At 33.1% G+C, this 25877-nt stretch overlaps 1 protein-coding gene across 1 annotated transcript in view; it reads right to left on the reverse strand.

The window, feature by feature from the left end:
- LOC132742338 (monocarboxylate transporter 5-like) overlaps positions 1 to 22716 on the reverse strand; it is a 35119-nt gene extending 12403 nt beyond the window's left edge. The window contains exons 1-4 of the mRNA XM_060730714.1: positions 22557 to 22716; positions 10521 to 10815; positions 9873 to 10124; positions 6766 to 7191 (exon numbers count right to left, since the gene is read on the reverse strand). Coding sequence (XP_060586697.1) covers positions 6766 to 7191; positions 9873 to 10124; positions 10521 to 10794 — 952 coding nt within the window. The 5' untranslated portion in view covers positions 10795 to 10815; positions 22557 to 22716. The remainder of the gene's footprint in view (positions 1 to 6765; positions 7192 to 9872; positions 10125 to 10520; positions 10816 to 22556) is intronic.
- Positions 22717 to 25877: the final 3161 nt, after the last annotated feature.

The raw sequence follows: 25877 nt of genomic DNA on the forward strand, positions 1-25877 counted from the left end.
ACAAGGTAGAACATTTACATAAATGTGTGAATAATGCAAACACGTGTAAAATGCGTCCATGACATTTTAAACAGCCCGCCTCTTCTATAGAAAAGTCACATTAATTTGTGGATCATCCCCTCGAAAATGGTGACATAATTCTTAATGTAAACTTTTTTACTTCAAATTAACCTTCTTTTAGGACGGCCATTAAAATTTCAAGCCATTAAACCCCCAACTTGAAAAATTCATTTATTAACCTCGACCTGAAGCTATAAAAATAATCAAAAACAATTTAAAATTTTGATGATTAAAATAAATAAAAGTAATATTTCGCAATGTTACGAATGATTAAAAGCATAGGCCCTGGGCCAGTGTGAAATTTGCGTTGAAGATGTGCTAAATTGACCTCTTTACACACCAATCTTCCTAATATACTATATTCCAATTAAAAATTCCAATTTTCAAAACAAAGTCCATATATGCTATATAGTTATAAGACAAAGGTCAGTAACGAGCGCGTAACGCTATGGGAACGCTTCCTCTCTCGGCAAAACTTGTGGAACATTAGAAAACCTTGCATTTTACAATATTAGCCGCTTGTACAAACGTTTCTACGCTCCAGACATTTAAAGTATTGAATTTATGCAATTGATTTACCCTACAAATCAAGTTGAATTTCCACTTATGGTTGCACAACGCCGATTTGTTTCGTTTTTTTTTCTACTTTTCGTCGCTTTCACCGACCATATTGCGAAAAAAGGGGGAAAACTCCGTACAACCGTCACTATCCAGGGCTCGGTAGTAGTTAAACTACTATATTGTCATCGCTAATCGCGGGTTCGTCCCGCATTAGAACGCGCCAAATTTATGATTTAGAGTGAAACATTAATAAACCAAAAAATGTCAGCGATTGAGTGGTAAGTAAATTATTTTCTTACAGCTTGTTATGTCAATATAACTTTTATTTTACCTTATTGTTCCGAGTTTTTTCAAACTCTGGACTATTTGAAAAACGCTGATGACAGTTTTCCGTCACTTTACCGTACAAGGGGCAAAGACGAAGGATTAGGGGTTTAATTAACGAATAAATATTCTTTATTAAAATTGTGCAATTATGTGATATATGAAATAACTCGACTACGACATTTCCTCTAATCCCTTCGAAACATGTTTACGCAACTCCATAGATAAAGGCAATCAAATGCATTATAGAAGACGCGGACTTTAAACGGTTCGCGCACTTATATAGGAGAGCTGTAAGGAGTAGATAGATACTGTTTATATAACGCATGTAGTAAAAAAACTGAAAAACCAATTAAGTAATAATAATTATTATATATCCCCTCAGTTCTAAGTGCTATTTCCTTTTTTATTTATTATTTCCAGTTTTATTTTGGGAGCTGGTCATTTTGTAACCTGTCCATTTACTGATTTCACCACACTGGTCGATTCATAACCATTCATTTAATTCGTAACTATTGCTTGATCATTTCGTCAACTACTAAAATCTGTAATAGTTTATTACGTTTTTTTTTGACATGTAGCATAAATTATTTGCTAACGTTACTTAATTTGATACATAAAATATAGTAGTTTAATACCTACCGAGCCCGGATAGTGACGGTTGTACGGAGTTTTCCCCCTTTTTCGGCAATATGTCGGTGAAAGCGAACGAAAAGTAGAAAAAACGAAACAAATCGGCGTTGTGGCAATACCAATAAGTGAGAATTCAACTTGATTTGGTAAGGGTCAAAATCAATTGCATATTCAATACTTTAAATGTCTGGAGCGTAGAAACGTTTGTAACATAGCAGCTAATATTTGAAAAATGGCAATGTTTTCTAATGTTCCACAAGTTTGCCGAGAGACGTCCCATAGCGTTACGCGCTCCGTTACTGACCTTGTCTATAACTATAATAGCATATTATGGACTGTTTTTGAAATTGGAATTTTTAATTGGAATATAGTATATTAGGAAGATTGGTGTGTAAAGAGGTCAATTTAGCACATCTTCAACGCAAATTTCACACTGGCCCAGGGCCTATGATTAAAAGTAGGTGAATTGACAAGATGCACTATAAACTCTAAACAGATGTTTACAATAATGACAGAGCTATAAACACTACAGAACTAATTGCTGTTTACATTAACAAGGTCAACTGCCGGGCTGTTTTTCTAACTGTACCTTGTCAGTGACCCGAGTGATCGAAAAGTTTACACAACCGCAGGTAAAAAGTACTTACTACCTAATAATATTACGAACCACATAGGAATGATTTTTCGTGAGGAAAACAACAAACAAATAATTTCTTACCAGCCTCATAAAATTTTGTCATATTAAATTTCGTAAACATTACTTAACAAATTTACTTTCTTATATTGTTCATCTTGAAATGATATTCATCAGAATGCACTTTTAAACATTGTAACTTTAAACCATAGAATAACTATAAGAATATGAAAAACAACTTTCCTATTTTACTGTCAGGGGAAGACCTAAAGTGCCTGTGTATGAGCCTATGCCACTAGTATAATTATAACTATTGATTGCCCTTTGCCATCACTATATATATATAGAACAAATGCACAAAAGGTAGGGAAAGAAGTCATCCTCTATATTTGGGGGAAATAAAGCAATATTTTTGCAAAAAGGGAAGAATAAAACCTGATTTTTAATTCAATTTCATGCATGTGCGATTTTATACAAAAATTTAGAAATGGGAAGTGTTCCTGTAAAAGTCGTCTACTATAGAAGGGAACTAGAAATGTGTCCATAGGACACAAATAACCCTTCCCTGTTTATAGACTAACAGCAGGACACTGACGGGCAAATCTATATGCTACCCATTTAGATATTCCTTAAATTGCATGATAATAGACAGCTGAATTTTTTTTTCAAAGTCTGTAACACAAAATTTAGCAGATTAATACTTAAAATTCATTATTTCAGGGGCTTTAAATCGGCAACCAATATTTGCAATACACACTTAAATTGGTCACCTGAATAGTTTTGAAATACACACTTAAATCGGTCACCTTAATAGTCTTGCAATACACACTTAAATTGATCACCTGAATAGTTTTGAAATACTTAAATTAGTCACCTGAATAGTTTTGAAATACACACTTAAATCGTTCACCTAAATAGTCTTGCAATACACACTTAAATCGGCCACCAGAATAGTCTCGAAATAAACACAGTCTAGCTTCCTGGCATGAAATGCACGTGGCTCGATTGGGATTTAAACCTTGGAATAAGAGCCTATAATTATGATCTTATTTTTATTGAAAATGCATAAAAATTAAAATGTCGGTCAATTTTTTTTCCATGAATACGTAGTAATATCATTTCTACTGAGTATTCAATATATATTAATCACCTGTCAAACTGTAACCTGTACATACTGATACCACATTGAACTATCTCTACTGTACATTACGGATCACTTCACCAGTGTTAAGACGCCATGTATCAATATAATATAGTATGCCTCATATCCGACAGCAGATATGAAATTTCGAATGACTTCAAATAATGTGACATACAAGGAAATACATCGTAACACGTAAATTCAACAAATATGATTTTAGTCCTCTTCATTACGCAAGCTAGCTCAATTTCTTTCAGATGCCATGCTAACTGAGTAACTGCACGAAAACAAAACAATTTTGAAGAAAATAAAATCTTCAGAAAATATTCTGCAGTCTAATGTAGGTACCGTATAGACGTTTATAATTAGAAATGTGACCTGATTTTAGGCAGGTTTTATGCATCAGAAGTGGGCTTCTTGTCCTCTATCAGCACAGGTAATGAATAGTTTACCTCTTTTCACATCAATCAGATTTTATGTAAATAACCCCAGTCAAGGTTCTACGTCCTTTTCTTAACCCTTAACCTGCTAAATTTATGTAATGGACTTGCCCTGCTTGAGTTATGGAACAGTCCATTTAAAGTTTAAGGGTATTCAAAAACAATAAGAAAAGAAACTAAGCAAGCAACAGTAAAGAGCTTGGTCAGACTGCCCACATTTGTACAAACTGACCTGGTTTTATATTATTAAATTTTATCACGGTCAGTTCAAATTGGTTAAGGATCAATATTTATGACAAATTTTCAAAATGGACTTTCCCAGTTTCTACAATTGGAACAGTTCATTTTAGAGCAGTTGCCCCTAGGATGTATTTTTTTTGCACTGTAAAGCTATCATTTATACAATCTATAAATTAATTCAAAATGCTTAAAGCAAACTTTTTGCTAAAGAAAATTCTTATAATCTCCAACTCTGACATAAAATTATACCAAAAGTGTTTGTGTTTTTTTTTGCAAGGAACTGAAAACACTAAAATGTTTACTGCTAATTATTTATACTGATGAGCATCCATGGGTGCACACCAAATGCATTAATTACTGCATCCTTGAAATGTTACTTAATTATATACGGGATGACCTAGATATGTAAAATCTGTGTTAACAAATTTTGCAAACATTATCATTTATATAATTATGGTAAATGTGCGCAACTGCCTCATAAACCTTCGTAAATCTGTCATTTTAGCAATAAAAAGATAAGGCATGTAAATAATACACTATATAAGTTTTTGTATGCAGAGACAAATAAGTCTGAAAGTTAACGTGACAAATCACAAATCTTGTTAAAATACATCGTAAATAAAGCAAATCTCGGTTACTTGACACCGGTGCGCGAGAGAAAAAAAAAGAACAATATGATCGAATAAATTATAACCATATTAAAGTAAGAAAATTATACAACAAATACATCAAATTACGCATATAAAAGCCCCAAAAAGTGCAAAATGTCTTTATGACAACTTCAGACAGATAAAGTCTCAAGATTTGGCCATATATAAAAAAGACCATCTTCAGTCTCTAAATCTCAGATAATCAAAACCGTTATGCAAAATTTGAATTATCCCCCTTTAAAATAGTCTTACTGTCAAACGATATCTGTTTATTTCAATATATAATAGAGCGTTTGTCAATTTGATTGACATTACGTATATTATACGTGTGTACCAAAATTAATGCGTAGTACTCAACATATGTTATTCACATTAAATGCCTATTACCTTGGGCACAGAAGCTTAGTTTACCTGCACTCATATGAATTTATAATTCACAACACATGGCACTTTTGGTAAGATTTTTGATCATAATCATAAATGAAAAACAAACAAACAAACAATGTACCTTGTGACATTTTGATCAGTCTTTTTAATTAAAGTTATCCGTACCTGTTTATAACATGTAGTTATACCATTAATCCATCAGTCACGTTTTACGTTTAATCATTTACATCAGATTTTTTTGTTTTCACGCAGATGATATTTAATAATTTGTAAAGGACATGCTAACAAGAGCACCGCTAGACGAAGCATTATATGCCCGAAAGTGTTTTATTTTTAGTAAGGCTGTAGCATTTGTAAGACATGGAAATTAAATAAAAGTATTACCTCCTTCAAATAGCAATCCTCCTATGAAGTTTGAATATTGTGGGCCAAATGGAACTTAAGTTGTGCTCCGGAAACTGTTTTCAGTTTTAAGGTAATAGTGACCTTCAACTTTGACCTTGTGACCCCAAAATCAATAGGGGTGTTCTACCCAATATAGACAATCATCCTAAGAAGTTTGAATATTGTGGGCCAAATCGAACTTAAGTTATGCTCCCAAAACCAAATTGCTAACGGACGTACTCACAAAATGGTACTTATGTGACTTTTCATTTGATCTTTTTGGCCATTTTTAGTCCCACAAGGCTTTAAAAAAGACACACAAGTAAAAATGGAATGAATAGGATCAAAGAGAATTTTCTGTTACCCATTGTTCTCCAAGTCACACAAGTACCTCTGGGGTTCGCAAGACAGACAACAGATGCCCCGGGGGGATAAAATTATAAGCCCCAATTTTTTTCGGATAAAAAAAAGTGTTTTCCCAAAACGAAATAAGCCAGGGAAAGTTAATACATTTATTGTTACGTTTGTATCTGCTTTTCCCCATTTAAAAGATTTATGGGGACGATTTTTCTCCCGTAAAAGTCAAAGGTTGCTTGAAAAATTTTGGCCCATTCCCTTTATCCAAAACTGAACAAAAAAAACCAAAAAAAACAAAGTAAAATATTTTACTATCTAGGAGAAAACTTTTTAAAAAATTTAAAAGCCCGAAAGCGGTAATTCAGCAACCCCAGGTTGAGAATCTTGCACGTTTACGACAAATTTTACGTCTGATAATTCTCCCTCCAAAATCGGCTCATTTCACAGAAAAATCGTAGGAACTGTCATTATTTTCCCCTTCAAGGATGCAAATACCCGTTTTTACTTTTTTGGAAATTTTTAATGAGGGATTTGAATTTTAAATTTTCTAACATTCCATGGGGGGTTTGGGCATTTAAAAAAAGGGTCCTCTTTCTCCTTCGACGATAAATCGCTGGGAAAAATGTTAGATTACAAAATTTTTAAGGTTTTATCACTAGAATGGATTTTCTTGGGTTTTAAATTAAACAACTAATTCCGACCCCAAGGATCCCCAAAGGCAATGCCTCGTAACTGGGAACTAATTTTAGGCGAAGTTCAGTAAACCGATCCTGTCCTTTTGGGGTTGGAGGCTAAGGAAGGTTTGGAAAAGTAATTTTTATACTATTTTAAATTTCTCGGAGATTTAGGCAAAAATTTGGATTGGCGACTATTTTGGGTACCCCCGGGGAGTTTTTTCGTCGATTAAGACTTCTTTGAACTAAATCTCAAAAAGTTTCTTTTAACCCTATTAAATATATGAATTACTTTTATTCCGCAGATCAATTTTATCTATTTTAATAAGTCTGTTGTCTTTAGTTATAATACAGTTGTCTAAGGAGCCATTTGAAATAGTCCTCTGGCGCTCCTTCTCCGCAATCAGAGCTTTCATTATTGCACCTCTTTGAATGGGTCCGCGTTTCATCCCCTTTGGCTTTGCGTGTGTTAAGGGTCTGAACAGCGCACCAGCCGCAGCACAATTTAAGAACAATGCCGCTAATATGACTGTCGCATTTTTCCAGTCGTGAATGTCCAACAAATGTCTGTAAAGGGGTGTGAAAATAAACACTCCCACCCCCGCACCAGTGAGTGTTAGTCCAGTTGCAAATGCCCTTTTGTGTTCGAACCAAAATGCAATTATCAAAATTGATGGCTGGTACATACCATACTTAGACAACCTTCCTAAAGAGAAAAGAGGCAAAGAAATGGTCATATGCTTTTAGATTTAATTGCCGAGGTAAAAACTTGAACAAGAATCGAACAGAAAAATTTTTAAGTTACAATTTTTAAAAAATGTCAGAAAGATTTAAAAACCTTTTAAATATAAAAAAATTGTCAAAACCCCTTAAAAACTAATATTTGTATTATAATTTCTGCTAAAATTCAGCTAATTTTAAAATTCATTATATTAGCAAAAAAGGCTCTTTTTAAAAAAGGCTCTTTTTTTCAACGGGGAAAATAACCAAAATTTGGCAAAAAATTGAAAATTTAATCGTATGTACACTCAAAACTAGTCAACAGGGGAAAAAATCAGAAGATATTAGTTAAAACTATACAAACTCCATTTTTTGGGAAAAAAAACCGGTTTAACTTTTCAAGTACATGAACATTGGTACATGATAAATTGTCTTACTCTGCAGTATAACATGTACATGGGTACATGAAAAATATTCTTACTTTGCTGTATTACATGTACATCGGCACATGAAAAATATTTTTACTCTGCAATATTACATGTACGTTACGTAGGTACATGAAAAATTTTCTTTCTATGCAATATTTTATGTTCATCGGTACATGAATAATATTCTTACTCTGCAATATTACTTTTATCTCATTTATGACTGAACTATTTAAAAGATGTATAAAGATTAAAAACATCTGCCACAAGTTCATCATTATTTCAATAGTCTATGCTCAAGGTCAAGGACTAACGTGTCACGTTTTCCTACTATCAACTCACGTTTGACCGTCTCCAACAAAATATGTGACAACAATAAATGATTAACTTACTCTGTACATTTACATACAATAATGACAACAGATACAACAAATGAAAACTAGAACTGCCACTTTCATGGCGTGAATACCCCCGCATACCACTTTGTCAGAATCAACAGTGGCCATTTACAGCTCAAGGACAACCTCCCTGCCAAATCTGAGGTTACTAAGCCAGTGCATTGCTAAGTTATGTATTCTACATGCTTCAAATGTGAAAATGTCAAAATCAATACATTGCGGACAGGACATTCTTTAACAATTAAGAAGAAAAGCTTTTTTTTGTCAAGGTCCCTGTGACCTTTGACCCAGTGACCTCAAAATCAATAGGGGTCACCTTATAGTCATGATCAACATCCATGCCAAATATGAAGACTGTGGGTCATAAATGGGTGGACAAACTTTTTGAAGTCAAAGTCCCTATGACCTTGGCCTTTGACCCAGTGACCTCAAAATCAAAAGGGGTCATCTACTAATCATGATCAACATCCATGCCAAAAATGAAGACTGTGGGTCCAAAGGAATCTAAAGTTATAGGGGAAACAAACTTTTTGAAGTCAAAGTCCCTGTGACCTTGACCTTTGACCTGGTGACCTCAAAATCAATAGGGGTCATCTACTAATCATGACTAACCTCCATTCCAAATATGAAGACTGTGGGTCAAAGGAATCTTAAGTTATTGGCGGACAAGCTTTTTGAAGTCAAGGCCCCTGTGACCTTGACCTTTGACCTGGTGACCTCAAATTCAATAGGGGTCATCTACTAATCATGACTAACCTCCATTCCAAATATGAAGACTGTGGGTCAAAGGAATCTTAAGTTATTGGGCGGACAAGCTTTTTGGAGTCAAGGCCCCTGTGACCTTGACCTTTGACCTGGTGACCTCAAAATCAATAGGGGTCATCTACTAATCATGACTAACCTCCATGCCAAATATGAAGACTATGGGTCAAAGGAATCTTAAGTTATGGGCGGACAAGCTTTTTGAAGTCAAGGCCCCTGTGACCTTGACCTTTGACCTGGTGACCTCAAAGCAATAGGGGTCATCTACTGATCATGACTAACCTCCATGCCAAATATGAAGACTGTGGGTCAAAGGAATCTTAAGTTATTGGGCGGACAAGCTTTTTGAAGTCAAGGCCCCTGTGACCTTGACCTTTGACCTAGTGACCTCAAAATCAATAGGGGTCATCTACTAATCATGACTAACCTCCATGCCAAATATGACGACTGTAGGTCAAAGGAATCTTAAGTTATTGGGCGGACAAGCTTTTTGAAGTCAAGGCCCCTGTGACCTTGAACTTTGACCTAGTGACCTCTAAAACAATAGGGGTCATCTACTAATCATGACTAACCTCCATGCCAAATATAAAGACTAAGGGTCAAAGGAATCTTAAGTTATTGGGCGGACAAGAAAAAACCGACGGACGGACGGACGGCCGGATGGACAAGCTGATTCCAGTATACCCCCCTTACAACTTTGTTGTGCGGGGGTATAAATATCAAAACCTTGTCTTTTACACTGAAAACAATCAGCTTTGCCAAATTTCAGCCATATATTGCTTTAGCAATTACATAATTATTAACTAATGTAATTGCCTAGCAATATATGGTTGATGACAAAGTGTTCATAGATTTTTAACCAGAGTTTATCTGTTCTTCATGACTGTCACCATTTTTTTTCACTGCATATATTAAAGTCAAACATAAAATTCCAATAAATAACATGCATTTTGACCCTCAACTTGAATGCAAGAAACTTTTTAGTCTCGGTTACCTTTACCCATTCCTGGGTGTTAGTCCACGAAAGTTACAAACATAAAATATCTCCACTTCTTAAAATTTAGTCAAATCCATAATGGTGCTATGTGAAACAGTAAATAAGTTTGTCCAGATCTCAAACTGATACCTTAACATAAGTACTACAGTCAATTTTTTTTCAGGGAGTGAAAAAAAATAAAATATATGCTTACCAGCTAAAACCCCCTGGGTTAATCTTATTGTTGCCACGCCTGGCATTTGTGTACTGACTAGCATTAATGCACATGTTATCACACTTCCAACCATGACCACCTTACGACAACTGAACTTATGGACAAGTGCCCCTGTCAAAGGACCTGAAAATAAGAAAACAAAATATTTTTTCTTTTTGTTTTAAGTTGCAACAAAATATTGATACAACCCAACCGACCTTCCATAAGCTTGCCCAGTAACTGTCTCTCATTAAAGAAAACAAAATGGCTGTTATGCAGGTATATTCAACAATATAATGTAGTTTATTATGCAACCAATATAGAACCAAACCAACTTGTACAAAAATATTTGGTGCAGACCGACCTGATTCTATGCTTTTGATAGTAATGTACTGTTTACTCATTTTGATCTCAATACCTGCACCCTTCAGACAATAATGACAGCTCCAAATTACAATGTCCAATAAGATGTTGAACAAAATTTATGCATGATTTGCTGGTAAAAAATTGTTATGATCAACTAATTTTCAAGCAACTTACCTCCAATTAAGCAGAATGCAGTCATTAAGACAAACACCGACTCAAAAGATGCCTCGGGCATGTGGTAGTATTGACTTAGTTCAGAGACGACCTCGTGGTACGAGAACAGCAAGCCTTCGACGAACATGCTGCAAATGAACGCACCGATCACAACCACCCATCCCCATCCTCCGTCTGGTGCATCCCCGGGTCGTCGTGGGGGTCGAATTTCCTCCTCATCGTAGTACTCCTCCTTCTCGTCATACTCAAAAAATTTTGCTTGTGTCATTTTCATAACATAGTCTTGTTAATAATTCTGAAATATATAATAAGAAAGTAAGTCAGAAAACATTGTATTATAATATTATAATATTTCCAGAAGTCTTGACAAGCGAAGTCATAGAAAATATTACTGTATATAATTATCACATAACTGCTTATCCTTTTGCTTTAAATATTATATCAGATCATCTGGAAAGACTCTTAGTGCAAAGAGAAAAAAGAGGACAATAAACATAGCGTATAATCTGTATAATATATGTCTGGCATGATCATGCCATTCTATGAAGACGAATGACTGACTCTGTCAGGCAATTGTTGCAGTTATAAATAGGACGTCTTTGTATACTTTGTAACATTAAAATGTTCAATATTCTAATGCATTTGACTTATTTTTCCCAATTACTAAACACCAAATTTAAAAAAACAAAAAACAGTTACAACTTCTTTCATTATGTTTATACAGTAAAGTCTTTTTTCTACCCTTTCCCTTTAGTAACACTTCATCACAAAATGTAAATTTGTTTTTCCAATCTATCATTATTTGATCCCGACTTTCATTGTTCCAGTTTTCAGACCACTGATCTCTACCGTACAATGTATAATAACCATCATGTATAAATAATGCTAAAAATAGTAACCTCATTAGTAGCGAAACTATCACTGAACAGCACAATTATTGCTGTTCCGAGTTCCGCCAATATATTTTGTTACAGTACTAGTAATGACACAAAACAGGAACAAAAGAAAAACTATTCCTGTAAATGCCTAGAGATTTCAATACATCGATACAAAAGCAATTCTAATTCGCTGATTAAACATAATATTAATTTCAATATTAGAATGCCTTCAATGAACAATAAAATGTTTGAATTGAAAGCGGAAAAGGATAAAAATAAGAGCTGTCCTTCATATCAGAAACATGGATAAGTAATTCTAGATATATCCATGTATCATCAATATTTTCATTAGACACCTTTTGTATTGCCTATCATCAGTATTTTTGGACTGAACCAATGACACCTGTAACTTCTAATGGGTAACGTAAGTAAAACTAGTTAAGTATATTGTAAAAAAATCTGTGTTGCAGCTTTTCATCATAAATTATTAATATAAATTAATGCAATCCAAGAAATCAATAAAATATCCAATCATCAGCTGTTGTGATCCATCAATATCTCTAGTTTCACTATAGTATACATGTACATGTAGTGTATAACAATTAAATATATTCTAAAGTAACATATATTATCTTCTACTCTTTCCCTTATAAATTTGTATATACATGTATTATGAATGGAATTAATCTGCCTTCACTTTGTTTAAGTCATATAAATTAGCAATTATATTTTTTTCCAACATTTCCCCCAATAAATACCGTAATTATGTAGCCATGATTATCAATCGGGCACCTATAGATCAAGCCAGGCCATCTCACTTTAGGCTTTATACTGTTCGTACCTTAATTTTTATATTTTGTTATTGAAAACCCTTAAAACTCAAATAGACCATTCCAAATTTAAAGCTGGACTAAACCATTACACATATTTAGCAGGATAATGGTTCAACTTTAAATAAGACCTGTTTATTTACATGTACATGAAATTATAATATATCTTAAGAACACAGGTCAATACCTTGCGGTAACAAAAATAGAGATCTACAAATAACATACCTACATGTCTACTACCATATGAATATTGTATTTTTGTTTTCAAACGGGCAAACAACAATACAATATAACCATATTTTGGTTTCTGGATGACTTAACAATATGTACATGATTATCATGGCTGAATTAACACTAATTCCTAAATAGGCAGAAAAGAAAATAACTTTCGTTATGAAACTTAACAATAAATTTTCAGATCTGCTGAGTTTGCGAAAACATTAATAACAGTTTCAACCATATCTTATTTCGAGAGCCAAAGTAATTTGTGCATTCAACCACTAACAAAACAACTGGATCAGGAAAACGGGCGTCTGTATTACTTTCCAATACATAAAATCAAAGCACAGAAGGCGCTGAATTTGTTTTGGTCTCAGAATGTAAGAAAGGTGCAGGTTGTGAGATTATATGTATAGTGCCACCAATGCTTTCCAGCGTTTTAATTGTAGTAAATTGGCTATAAGACTAATTGCAACACTGATATTCAATCCAATGTTTATTTGACTTTAACAATTTAAAAAAAATGAGTTACCTTTACTGGGATTTGAACTCCAGACCTCTCGCTTTCTAAGCGAGCCCGAAAACCCTTCAGCCACGGTGAATTTATATGTGAACGGGCTGAAGAAAACCATATTATATTTAAATAAGGGCTTGTAACGACTTTAACTGTTGTTTAACACAGATGTAAATAATCCTGGAGCTTACTATAAGCATTTATATTTATAAAGAATCATAGGGCTGCAAGTTCTGTGGTATTTTCTGATCTTTGCAATCTAAATCGTACTGTATATCTGTATGCATTTTCCTGTATAGGTTTATTTTTATGTAATTAATCATTTTGCAAGGCACCAGAGTTTGATACATACGGAATTCTGCATAACTAGAGTTGCATCAAAAAATCATTTATGTTCATTTTTTACGGCAGCCACACTTTATCCTTGCATATCATGGCTACTTCCTTAACAAAAACACTTAAAAAAAGAATTTAACAAAAAAAAGTTTCCTCGACTGGGATTCGAACTCGAGACCTCTCACACCCTACGCCAGCGCGTTACCACTGTACCACGGAGAAGTTATATACAGAAAGTCTGAATAATATCAACTCATTCTAAATTTAGAACTTCCATTGCATTTCGGGTTTGTAATCCTTATTAATTTCGAGGTATTTTGTTCAGGGTAAACCTGTTGTTTAAAATTGAAGTAAATATTTTAGCGAAAATCCTCTCGCCCAAACAGTCCGACATGTAGAATCTATATATTCCACTACTCGGTTTGTGTAGTATTTGGTAATAAATAGTATTTTCATTGATAAAATCATATTCATCCGCGTAATTTGTGATTGTGCATTTATTGACAATTCTATAAGCCAACGCTATTGTTTAACTTTAAATGCGTTGTAATTTGTTGGATACTTGTAACAAAATAAAATATTTCTTTCTTTTAAATCGCTAGTTTTAAGCTGTTTTGAGAACTACTTGTTGTTAGGTTTGTTGTAAACTTCTGTGTCAGAGATTGAATGTCCGCTTTGTATTTAGTTATTTTCGATCAGAAAATACAATAAAACAATATTAGAAATCTTTGACCATTCGGGAATTACTTTGCTTGAAAATTGATGCGCCTGTCTTTGACCATCTTTACGCAGTGATCTCCCCTGAATTTTTCGGCTTTAGTGTTCATAGAAAAGGGAAGTAACCGCTTCAAAAAAGTGGACTACTTTCGGCATTTGCAATTAACAACATTAGACTCTGAAATTTCGCTTCCATTATTTGTTTGGTCTGACGACCCAAACAAATAATTACAAATTAATTTCTAAATTGCACAAAAAATTAAATAAGGAAAGCAAAATTTAAAGCACATTTAAAATGCTTTTAGAGTCCATAAAAGCTTTTGATGTCCATAAAAGCCGTGAAAGATGCACAAAGGAAGAACATTATGTGTCACTATATAAATTTATTCTTAGGGTGGGTGGGCAGTGGGGGGGGGGGTGGGGGAGGAGCGGTTGAAGGCCTTCTAAGACCTTTAAAACAACTGTTCCTAATCAGGCCAGAAAATTGAAGATTCAGTTGTACGCAATAGCAGTTATCATTATTTTACATATTCTTTTTCTTCTTAAGATGTAAAAAGATGAGAAAAGTTGATCTTGCTTTAGTTTAAAATAACATTAAAATTTAAAATAAACAGGACTATTTCAACCTTCAAAAGTCATACTCACCTGAGTTTTAAAACCAATTAAATACAAAACCGACAAAATGAAAAAGCTAATTATCTAAAAATGGGGAAAAAATGAGACCTGCTTGATTTATTATACAAATTATTGCTTAAAACTAGAGCGAACAAACATCATTTTGTGTAAACACTGTATGTTGGGGCAGAATAAGTTCAAGGTTTGTTGACACAGAAAGATCTAAGCGAAAAAATAAGTGAGCTTACAATAGGTGAAATTATATTTCTTGGATTAATTGTTTCTCTTAAACAATATTTCTAATAACACCATGATTTTCTTGTCTTTCTATATCAATGTAAGTCACTATGCTTTTCTTAAATACAGTCTCATCAAATAAACAGATTTAAGCGTTTAAAAAAAAAACCACCAAGGTTGAAGCGGCCTAGATCTTTACTCCTCGCCACCTAGCAGCGACTTAAATCTACCCATGCAACTGGAGGGCAGATCAAGATGGTACAGTACTTCTGAGCCATTTTGATCGCAGTTCATACTTAAGTATCAAGGTTTCCTATATATTTCAACTTTTTTTTAAAGAGTTTTCCAACAAAGGGATATTGAAACATTATGTAACTACCAAAATATGACATTACAAATTGTAACATAATTGTGTATAGTAGTATGAATTGTCTTCATTTTAGAACAAGAACTAGTTTAAGACTTCAAAGTCACATATATCTGAGGTCCTTTAGACTTTCATACATTAATACAATTACACTTAAGACGAGTGTAACATATTCGCCCCTCAGGTGAAACTTAATGCTAGAGACATCTAAATCTGTAGCCATAAATAGTGCCGACCTAAATACAACAGCCACACATGTACAACGTCCTCCTTTAAATAGGTCGTCATATACACTGTACACGCCAAATCATTGCTGTATAAAATATGTAATACAGACCAGTTATTCACTCCTGACAAGCGTGGTTGACAAACCTTGCTATTATTATGTACAGAAAACCTGAATACAACACCATTTAACGTCCGCGTGATCACAAGGACTTATACATAATGTTCGTCTTTTGTTTAATCACACAAGAAGTGTTACAAACAGACGTCTTATCTTTAAATAGATTACGGAATTTACAAAGATTTAAAAGGATTTTTTTTTTCGAACTTAAATATATATAACAAAATAGTTCAGAAATTAAACCCAACTCATTTAACTTGTAATCATTCCAAATTTATTCAAATAGGATCGTTCAGCTTATCAAATGTTTCTTGTATTATTTAAAACCAACTGCCTTCGTAAATCTCAAAAAAATTTCAAAATTGACAAGTGTACTTAAACCAAATTAAATCACTTGAACTGCAGATTCTCTATAAAAATAAAATATATCTATAGGTCAAAGAATCTTTGAGCATTTGTGTACTCTAAAATTTCCATACCTATTATTTGTAACAATGAAAATACATAACAGTTAAGATACCTAATATTTGTAATAACAGTTAAGATAAGAAATTTGACAAAATATTTATCTTTTTCATTAAACTTTAGTAACTGTATGAGAAATAAAGAAAGCTAAAAACCGTACTTCACACCCGCAATCGTACTTGTGCATATTTCCGGCATCAAACTCTTCATGATTATTTTTTATTATTTTTTATAAAATGAATTTCACTCCCATAGTTCCAATCTTCTCAAAAAATCCAAAACCTATTTGATATTAACGAAACCTATTTGATATTAACTAGATATATTAATCTTTCAAAATATATATCAACATAAAAGTGTTAATACTTCAACAAATTGAACCTTGGTCTAAACTGAAGTGGTCCCATTATTCAACTTATGTTATCAAAATTTTCTGTATTTAGGTTCACAACTACCACAAAGTGGCATCGTATACCATATGTGACAGTCCTCATGTGACATTATGATCGCTCTTCTATCAACACTTGACAAATACAGCAAAAACGGGTTTGGAATTCAGTGGAAAGTCCACATTTAACAACAATACTTCACACACTCAGTCAATGCTGCAACTGGCGCCAATTGAAATGTCAAAAAAAAAGTTTAAATATATTAATAAATATAAAATACAAGAAGCTGTTAACTTGGAAAATGTCAAAATCCTGGTACCCACTAACTGTCCCAGATATTACCCACTTAAAAAATTTCCATATTTACCAAATTTGTGACACTATTTCTTTAAGTGAACCCTTAAATTACCTGCTGAATTTGTGTAATGGATTTGCCCTGCTTAGAACTTGGTACAGTCCATTAAAAAATTGTCCATTCTATAAATAAATTTTTTCTAAACCAACTGCATTAAACATGGATGTGCCTGTAGGCTGGTCGGACTCTATGCTTAGGGTGGCAAAGACTTAAAGCCATGGAAGTATGTTATTCAGCGGAATCAGTACCAAAGGGTTACAAAGATTGAGTTAAATAGCCTCTTTCCAATGTTTAAGGACATGTTATAACCTTAAGACATGATTTAATTGCTGAATATTTTCCCTCAAATGAAAATGAAGCAATGCCATGGTGACTGGTCTATAGTTTATGTCAGGAAAGTAGAAAATACATGTTTCACTCAAGTTCAGTTATCTTTTTTAAAATAAAGTCGTAATAAAATCATAACAGGATTCTCATTTCAACTGAAGTATCTGTGTTTGTTGTGCATATTTATATATTATAAACAATAAAGATTCTATCTATAAATGTACTTAATTGTCAGTAACACACTGAAAGAGAAATTAACAAATTTATGTGTCATGTTTTTCCCCCCTGTCATTTTCAGAGAAAAGGGTTGGCCTATTCATAAGTATGTTACTGTCAGTTTCATTTCTATTTATTGCTGGCATAAGTACTATTTTGAATGGAAATTAATCCCCCCCCCTCTCCCCCAAAATTTTTTGGAAATGTTTCATATTGGGACCGATTGATTTAGCTTTGGACTGATTTTTTGTACAACATGTACGTCCTTAGATAGGTAATAAGCACCTATTTGGTTAAAGCAGGCCTATAGGTAAAACGTGAGTGAGAAAAACTAAATTAGGGCAGTCAGGGTGGAGGTTCATTTCCCCATGGTTCATTTTCTCTAATCCCACTGGGTGGGGATGGGGGGTTTGAGGATTAAGGAGGTAACTCTTAGTGATTGCTGCATTAAGATCAACTTATTCACTTATAAAATTATTCTTAATGAACCTTTTTAGCTTCAATTCATTTCTGAAATTGCTGCTTTTCAGTAAATCATAAATCATAAAAAGAGTCTTCACAGCAATTATGTAGAATATGCGTACAGGTTATTTTTTGCTTCTCCAAGAAATACTTATCTAAATTTCTGCTGTGTAAAAAATGAAGAAGTATGTTACTCTGATATCTCGGTGAAAGCAAGTATATATTTATACCAGAAGTAACATGACATTAATGTACCATAGATGCACTACATGCGAGAGAATATACTGCGGTAAAAACAGTTACACTTATAAGAAATGGGTTAACATAGCCCTGGCACATAGTTAAGTTTGTATTTCTATTCTGCAGCTATGGCTCATACTTTTTTCTAAGAGTGCATTTTATCACTGGTTGGCAATCTTAAGTTGTTTACTCTAAGTACTTATGAAGGAAACACTTAGTAGAACAGATTTGTTTCAAGTACTTAATATAATATACCTTCTTATAATGATTGACCCATTTTTAGTCAATATGCAAATTCTTTCTGAAAACAACAAACCAAGTTATATATAATTAACAACTTCCCCACATTTAAGTCACTTCCCCACATTTAGTGGCTAGCTGCAGGTTGCAGACAGACTTAAACCTTTAACCTAGCTGCTGGAGGCAACTGCACAAACTCGCACTGCTATTTAGTCAGTACATATAATATTTAGAAATTTTCTCTAAACATGAATGGTTTTGTCCAGATTTACTGTCACAGAATTGTTAGTTCCACATGTTAATTTGATAATTTTTCCATAAATGTTCATGAAATAGAAAAATCATGAAGAAGGACTGGTTAAATTTGCCGCAAATTTGTCAACTTGTGTGTTTTATCAGCAGTGAAATGTTTTTTGGTCATTGGTCACAAGTGTTTCCATTCTAAATTAATAAGTGCATGATGTCAAACACAACATTCACTGAGATTCTCTTTTGTGGTTTTATATATAATTAAATCACATGTGAGAAAATTGAGTCATGAAAACAAAATATGAACTATGATCTTATAATTCAGGAAATAAATATATCAGCAGTGGCATTATAGCCACTTTGGTATTATACAGAATAATGAATAATGCCCAGTGTCTATTCTAGGACGCGCGATTGCGCGATTCACGCTAATATTTCAAAGATTGCGCACAATTCAAAATCATGTGCGTGAAAATCGCGCATCTATAAAAAAGTTTAAAAAATCGTAAAAAAATTCTGGAAACAGTGATCCCTCGCAAGCATAATTCCATCTCGCTTTTGTTTACATTTACACCGGAAACTGAAGGGAGGTAACTGTAAGCTAATTATAATAATTTAGTACCGTATGGTACTGGTTACATGAATTGACGGAAATTAACGGAATGTTTCGTACCAACCGGAACTAGTGTGCTAGGTCTGACAGTTGGGCGCCATATTTTAGTGTAGTAAATAATCAAGAAATCCTAGCTTGGCTACGATCTAGATGTAAAAGATAGGTCGATTGTTTGTATTGTCAATCCCTTGATAATCAATCGCGACAGTTCTATAATAATTTGTTTTCGTTCATAAATTAAGGGAGGACAACTTCTGCTGCCTTAAATGAATATTTTCGTTTTAAATATTTCATCGGTTGAACGCCTCAGTGTAAACTTAATGCAGACGATTTAACATTGGCAGTTTATATTGGCACCCCTTGATTTTGAAAATCGCCCCCTTTTATGAAATAGAGGGGGGAAAATCACCCCTATTTTTGAATTCCTAGAATAGACACTGATGCCACAACAAAACTCAAGGTCTTTCCATGAGTGAAATGTCCTGCCCTTTTAAAAGATCTAAATATTCTAAATTTTCACAACAACAATTTATTTGTGACGAAATAAGTCACTGTTCTTAAAACTTTCCTTAATGAACAATGCTTACAAATTTTTACAAAACATTGCTGACAATTTTAAGTCCAATGTCAGTACTGTAACTCAGGCTTTTTTTCTCTATTTTTGGGGTCTGGGCTCATATCCCCCAGTAGCCAAAAACAAGTTCAGATTAAAAAGAGCAAAATGCGTGAGACTAAACTACTAATTATAGTAATATGACTAAAAGACAAAAGATATCTTAAAAACCTATAGATGCAAGTTAATAGAAAATATATAGAATATATAGATTCTTCAACACACATTTCCAAAAAAAAGCACCTTTGATTGCATCATATTTTTTTTAGTTGTACCAGTATTGGATTTTCGATATCTAGAAAGTTCTTTATTGCACGAGACGGGTAGAAAATTGGATAAGCATTAAATATAGAAAAAAATATGTTGTCAAGTTATGAAAACCCAAGGTCAATTTTCACATAATCTCTTTTTTTACACTTTTGATTTCAACTCTGATTAAGTCAACCTTATAAATACACTATAATGATCCTATCATCTTTTATAGCCTTTATATCTATAGATAATACTTATTACTATAGATTATGACCACTTTTAGGTCATGGTATACATAAAATATTGCTTCTTTTAGTACTTATAACATATATACATGTATCAAATAACCTCTTTTAAGTGTAAGTTAAATATATAAAATAATAATTATGAATAAAAAATAGATCAACTTAACTAAAATTCCTAAAGCCATTTTTCTAGAGAGTAAATAAATTCTATTCTAAAATATTCTGTAAATTTTGATTAATTTTTAAGAATTTTTTGGAAAATTTGAAAAAATTTTACAACACTCCCTATTTACTTATTATTTGGAGGATTTCCACATAGAGATCTGATGACAAGGAACTATTTTAAAAGTTGTATAAATATAGTTCTTTGCCAACCATTCAAGCCATAGTTTCATCAGACAAAAAGAGAATGTCTGTATTAATTTAACCCCAATATCACCCAAAGATCTTAGATAAACTGGTCCTACCTCTCAATCGGAACAAAACCATTCATCACTTTTAGGGAAATGTTCAAAATATGTACTGACAGAATAGTAAACAGTGACTTCAAAGATGCTGTCAGTAGGCAAAGGGTAAAGGATGAAGAAATAATGTCATATTTTAGTTAATTTTTAAAAAAATTATCAAGTGTTGGTATTCCCACTAAGTATTTAAAACTGAGCATAAAATTCTCACTTTTTTCTCTCAAATATTTTACTTTTTAGTATTAAATAGATAAACATGAACATTGTGTAAGAAATTCATATTAAGTCTTAATAGTATTGCTAGGCCATAAAGTAAGATGAAATCAGGTGGCATCCCCCTCCCCCACACACCCTCTACCTGGAGAATAATCACTCCTCTATCCCCCTTCCTAATTAACAAATTTAATTTACAATTAGGGTTTTGGGGAATAAAATTTAAGTGTTTATAATATATTAGATTAAGTAACATATTCAAAATAAGAAAAGCAATAATACATCATCATCACTTGTAGAAATGGTAAAAATGAATCCTTTCTTGAAAGTGGGCTGCTACAAAGCAGTAATTTTACACTAAATTTTACTATTCAATAGATGAACAACTATATAAAGGTGGTCCCCCTCTTCTTTCCACACACTTTCTGTGTTATATCAACTTAATTTTTCTCTCTTATTTCTATGTAGGCATAGAGGGATTGACAGCCAGGGCCAAATACATTTGCAACAGCCTGGTCAAAACATTATTTTTCTTCACAAAATATTGAAAGTGTATAAGTTTTAGGGAAGTTTCTAGCAGTGCGAATAATAACTAAAAACGGCTGATAGAAAATCTCACAATACCCGCGTTTAGTCATCTTTGATCTATTTATGAATTTTTAATAGCCTATATTCTGTAATCACTGCCTACTGTTTAGCCTGAGGCTGTTTTTCAAGGATGTTATTACAATTTTCTTCCTTATGTAGTGTCAGACTCAGTGCTAAAAGAGAAGAGAGGATTTGCTGATCATTGGATCATTCTTTCAAGAAAAAAGTGATTTGTTGAGGTGTTTTTCAGATCTGTTTTAATAAATACAGGAAGAATTAATTTAGGCCTACAAATTTTGGAAGTGATTATAATCAGTATGATTTAGATGTAGATGTAATCAGATTATCATTTAATGATCTGTGTAGTTGTGACCCATCTCTGAAGCTGTTAAGTAAAAATCCTGTAGTAGTACATCTATTTTCAATTTATTTCCATATTCATTTGTCACCACTTTAGTGGTTAGTTTGTGAGCATGGAAATAAATGGAGGAAAATTAAACACTTGATATTCATTATCTAAATCATTAAAGAAAATATAGTTAAATATGGATTTTTTAATATTTTATCAAATCACTGATAAAATAAATTCTGGTTTCCTATTGAACAGCAAATAATTCTATTGGGCTTAAATTTATATATTTCAGTTTAAAAAATAGTACGATCATTTTCTTATTAAATTTTAATATTTCACTTCCGACTTTTTAATTATCATTTTATTAGTTACGACACTACTTGTGCACGATTAGATCTAGTGCAATCCGTTAAATAAAATATGCATCGTATGCAACAATGTTGCATTAAACTTTTTAATAAAACATAAATATTTTTCGCTGAGAAATAGAAGTTTATACTTTTAATATGCAATTTTTGATATCAATATTTCGTGATCACCTGTGCTAAGTTCTTCGCAGATCAACATGAAAAATGGACTTGTTATTGGACATCAAAAATTCCCATTTTTTTCCTTATTTTTTGACAAAATTCACGTCTCCTCAGTGTTTTAGAAATAATATTTTTACATTATATGATAAATAAATATATAATACCTTTAATGTTAATCCTTTTAATTCTTTTTAGTTAAGATTTAATTCCAAATTTTGAAGATTTAGCTTGTCAATTTCCTGTCCCACCACCATCTTTTCTACAAACTCGCCGCAAACAGCTGATTCTATAGCCGTGACCTTTCAACTTTTCGAGGGAGTGAGGGCAATGCAGCAATTTGATTGGCTTAAAGCTAGGTGATGTCATTTGAATACACATAGCATTAGCCTAATTATAGCTGCCGGGATTTATTTCGTAACAAAGAAATAGCTGTAAAAGGGTTAATATCTGCAAAAGTACAGCATGTCATGGAAATTTTCAATATGAAAAACATTTTGATTGTAAAGTAGCCCTTTTTGCATTGATGTTTCCACTCATGAAATACTTTTGTTTGCAGGAAAAAGTGATTTTTGAAGGGAAACTAGGTCGATTAGCTCGGATAGCGAAAATAGATTTGTCAAGGGGAGTAACCATGTATTACTAGTTAATGAGTCAGGATAATACTGTATGGAAGCGTTTTCGGTATAGTCTATTAAGAATTTATTTTACAAACCCCACACAGAAAAATAAAAATAAAATAAAAACATGGACAACCTAATGCGAAAGCAATATCACAGATGTAGATAGCATGCCATGTATGATATGTTATCTCTGACTATAGATATCAGTAATCTGTAATCTAATTGTCTCTGATTAATGAGTTACGTGCACGTTGTGCTCGTGCAAGCAGTGACCTTGCAAGTGTATACGCCACGTTGTGAATTTTCATTCCGGATGTACCTGACCAAACGACAGAAAATTTCATGAAAATGGTCATGTTTGTTATTTAACTGAATAATTGTGGTGTTATCGTTAATGAACTGAATAACCTTATCTTACGATAAAAACGTGACAGAGGAACGGAACTCCAAATGCCCAAAAATATATTATTGAATGGAAAAATCTGCAAAGGATAACCAAGAAATATACTCTGAATTAAATTTGAAATTAATTTTTTTTTTGTAAAATTCTTAGCCGGTTTTTGAGCGAAAAGCGTTGCAACACTGTATTTTGTGGGGGCATTTTGCACTATAAAAATGTCTATTCTGGAATAACGGAGAGAGGAAATGAGCTAAAAATGTGCACGCAAATAACTGGACCAGTCCTATCATGTCAAAAACCCGCAGTAGAGTCCCTTTAAGATGAAAATCTGTTTGTTTTGTTGTGTGTTTTTTTAATACATATATATTTTCTTTGTTTTTCTGGACAAGGGATTTGCATCAAAGTAGATCCAATATCCTTTTCGCCAGAATATTTGGTTTTAAAGTGCATATAATAGATTTCATACAATTGATAGGCAGGTGAGTTTTCAAACATCTTGACACGAAAAACAACAAGGACTCCTATAAAATAGTTGTATATGTCTTGAGATTATTCTTAATTTTACATGTAGCTATGGTCACACACGTTCTTTCTCCTCATTTAATACATTAGAGTAAGACAAGTGCTGCCATTGCACAACGACATTCGCGGACCAGTATATACGCTGACCAGCCTACTGTACTCGAAATTGCAGCCTGGCTCATCATCTTGACATTGCAAGCCCTTAATCAAACAATACCCGATTTCTAGGAGAAAGCAGGACACATTTAAAAATATAGGAGTATAGGGATAAGCTGTTTAATATAAAATATGCATGGTGGTTAAGTTCTCAAGACGCGTCATTACTGCAAATGTACATGCATGTACTTTAAGGTATTTGTCATGTAATTATTGCACGCAAAAAATAAAAAAGCGCTGTTATAAGCCACATATATTTCCCGTATTTACAATAAATCTGTTGATGTTCTTGTTTCAGGACAAGGTCAGGGTGGAACATGTTTGCTGTGATTTTTTGGTGCATCTCTGATTATTTTACCGCACACGCGGAATCCTGCATGGCCGTTCCCCTTTGTAAATCAGTTTTACTTCTTAATTAATTGAACCCGCGTTTACAGAAGCAAACGGCACCCATCGCTTCTTTCTTCATCAAAGTTTGAAGGTACTAATGACATAATCCAAAAAATAAAAAAGTGATCAACACAAATGCCTATCCGTACAATGATCTCATCAAAGAAATTTTGAACTATTTCCATACCGGCATCGATATAAGAAACGTATCATGTCGCCAACAAGGAAAACAATGTCAATTGTCATTTACACAAGGTTAACAACAACAACAACAACAACAACACCACCACCAACACACTCATTCTTATGCAACATATGTAGAAGATGCAATTTTTATATCTAATCAATTCTTCGAGAAAACAGATTTTTATATGTATACATACTGTATGGTGCAATGTTCTAACCAGAAGATTTCTGCTTGAAAGATCCCGTTTATAGAAACAAAATACAAGATTTCAAGACCTTGACACTGCACTCAACTGCTCACCGGTATTTCGTTGCAGATCACATGTGTGAACGTATTTCTTTTTTTAATATAAAGTCAATGACTTCCGTATCCTAATATAAAACCGTTTCACCTGAATGTACTTATTTAAACAACATGTTACGACATCTGAACCATTGCAAATGCCTTTAGTAATATTTTCCGCACGGCTGACTTGACACGTGTATTTGAACTAATGTAGAATTCATGGAATTGATGCATTCATTTAAAATACGTTCTTGTCCACATCTGCGACGTTTAATTCACACAGGAAAATATAAAAAATCTACTTAAAGGGGCTCCAACATCATAGGACTGGAGATTAATGTTCTATTATGTCGAAGACCAATAACTTGTGTGAAAAAAAATCAAATAATTCGCTCACTGTTTTTTTTTTAAAGCATAATTATTTTAACTGTGAAAAATTAACCAAAACTGAATAGCGTTGCAGCGCTTTTCACTCTAATTACGCTAAGAATAGCACGAAAAATATTACTTTTAACTTATTTTTGAGTATTTTTCTTAATAATCTTCTGCATATCTATCTGTTTTAAGTGTCCCAACTGGTCTACTGTATATGCAAGAAATTTAAATTTTATGGTTTTAGGCTTTTTGACCTTAGTGGAGTTCCTTTAAAATTAATGACCAGCAGGCTGGTTTAAATCATTAAAATGTAACCAGCTTTATTATCTAAATCTCTGAAGCTAGCGATTAGCCTTTTTCAGAAAAAAAGTTTAATTGAAAGACATTTTTACAGTGTTGTTCACCGGAACAGCAACATTATCAAAAGAGCAGAAAGTTATTATATATCTTCCTAATTTAGGCGACCTTTATGTAATTTTCAGCCATAGGTTTTCAAATTTCCACATTCTTTTGCAGGAGCTGTCTTTAGAAAAACACTGAAATCAGCATG

This window comes from Ruditapes philippinarum, unplaced genomic scaffold (assembly GCF_026571515.1).
Source record: "Ruditapes philippinarum isolate M1 unplaced genomic scaffold, ASM2657151v2 ctg819_1_1_1_1, whole genome shotgun sequence".
Lineage (NCBI taxonomy): Eukaryota > Metazoa > Mollusca > Bivalvia > Venerida > Veneridae > Ruditapes > Ruditapes philippinarum.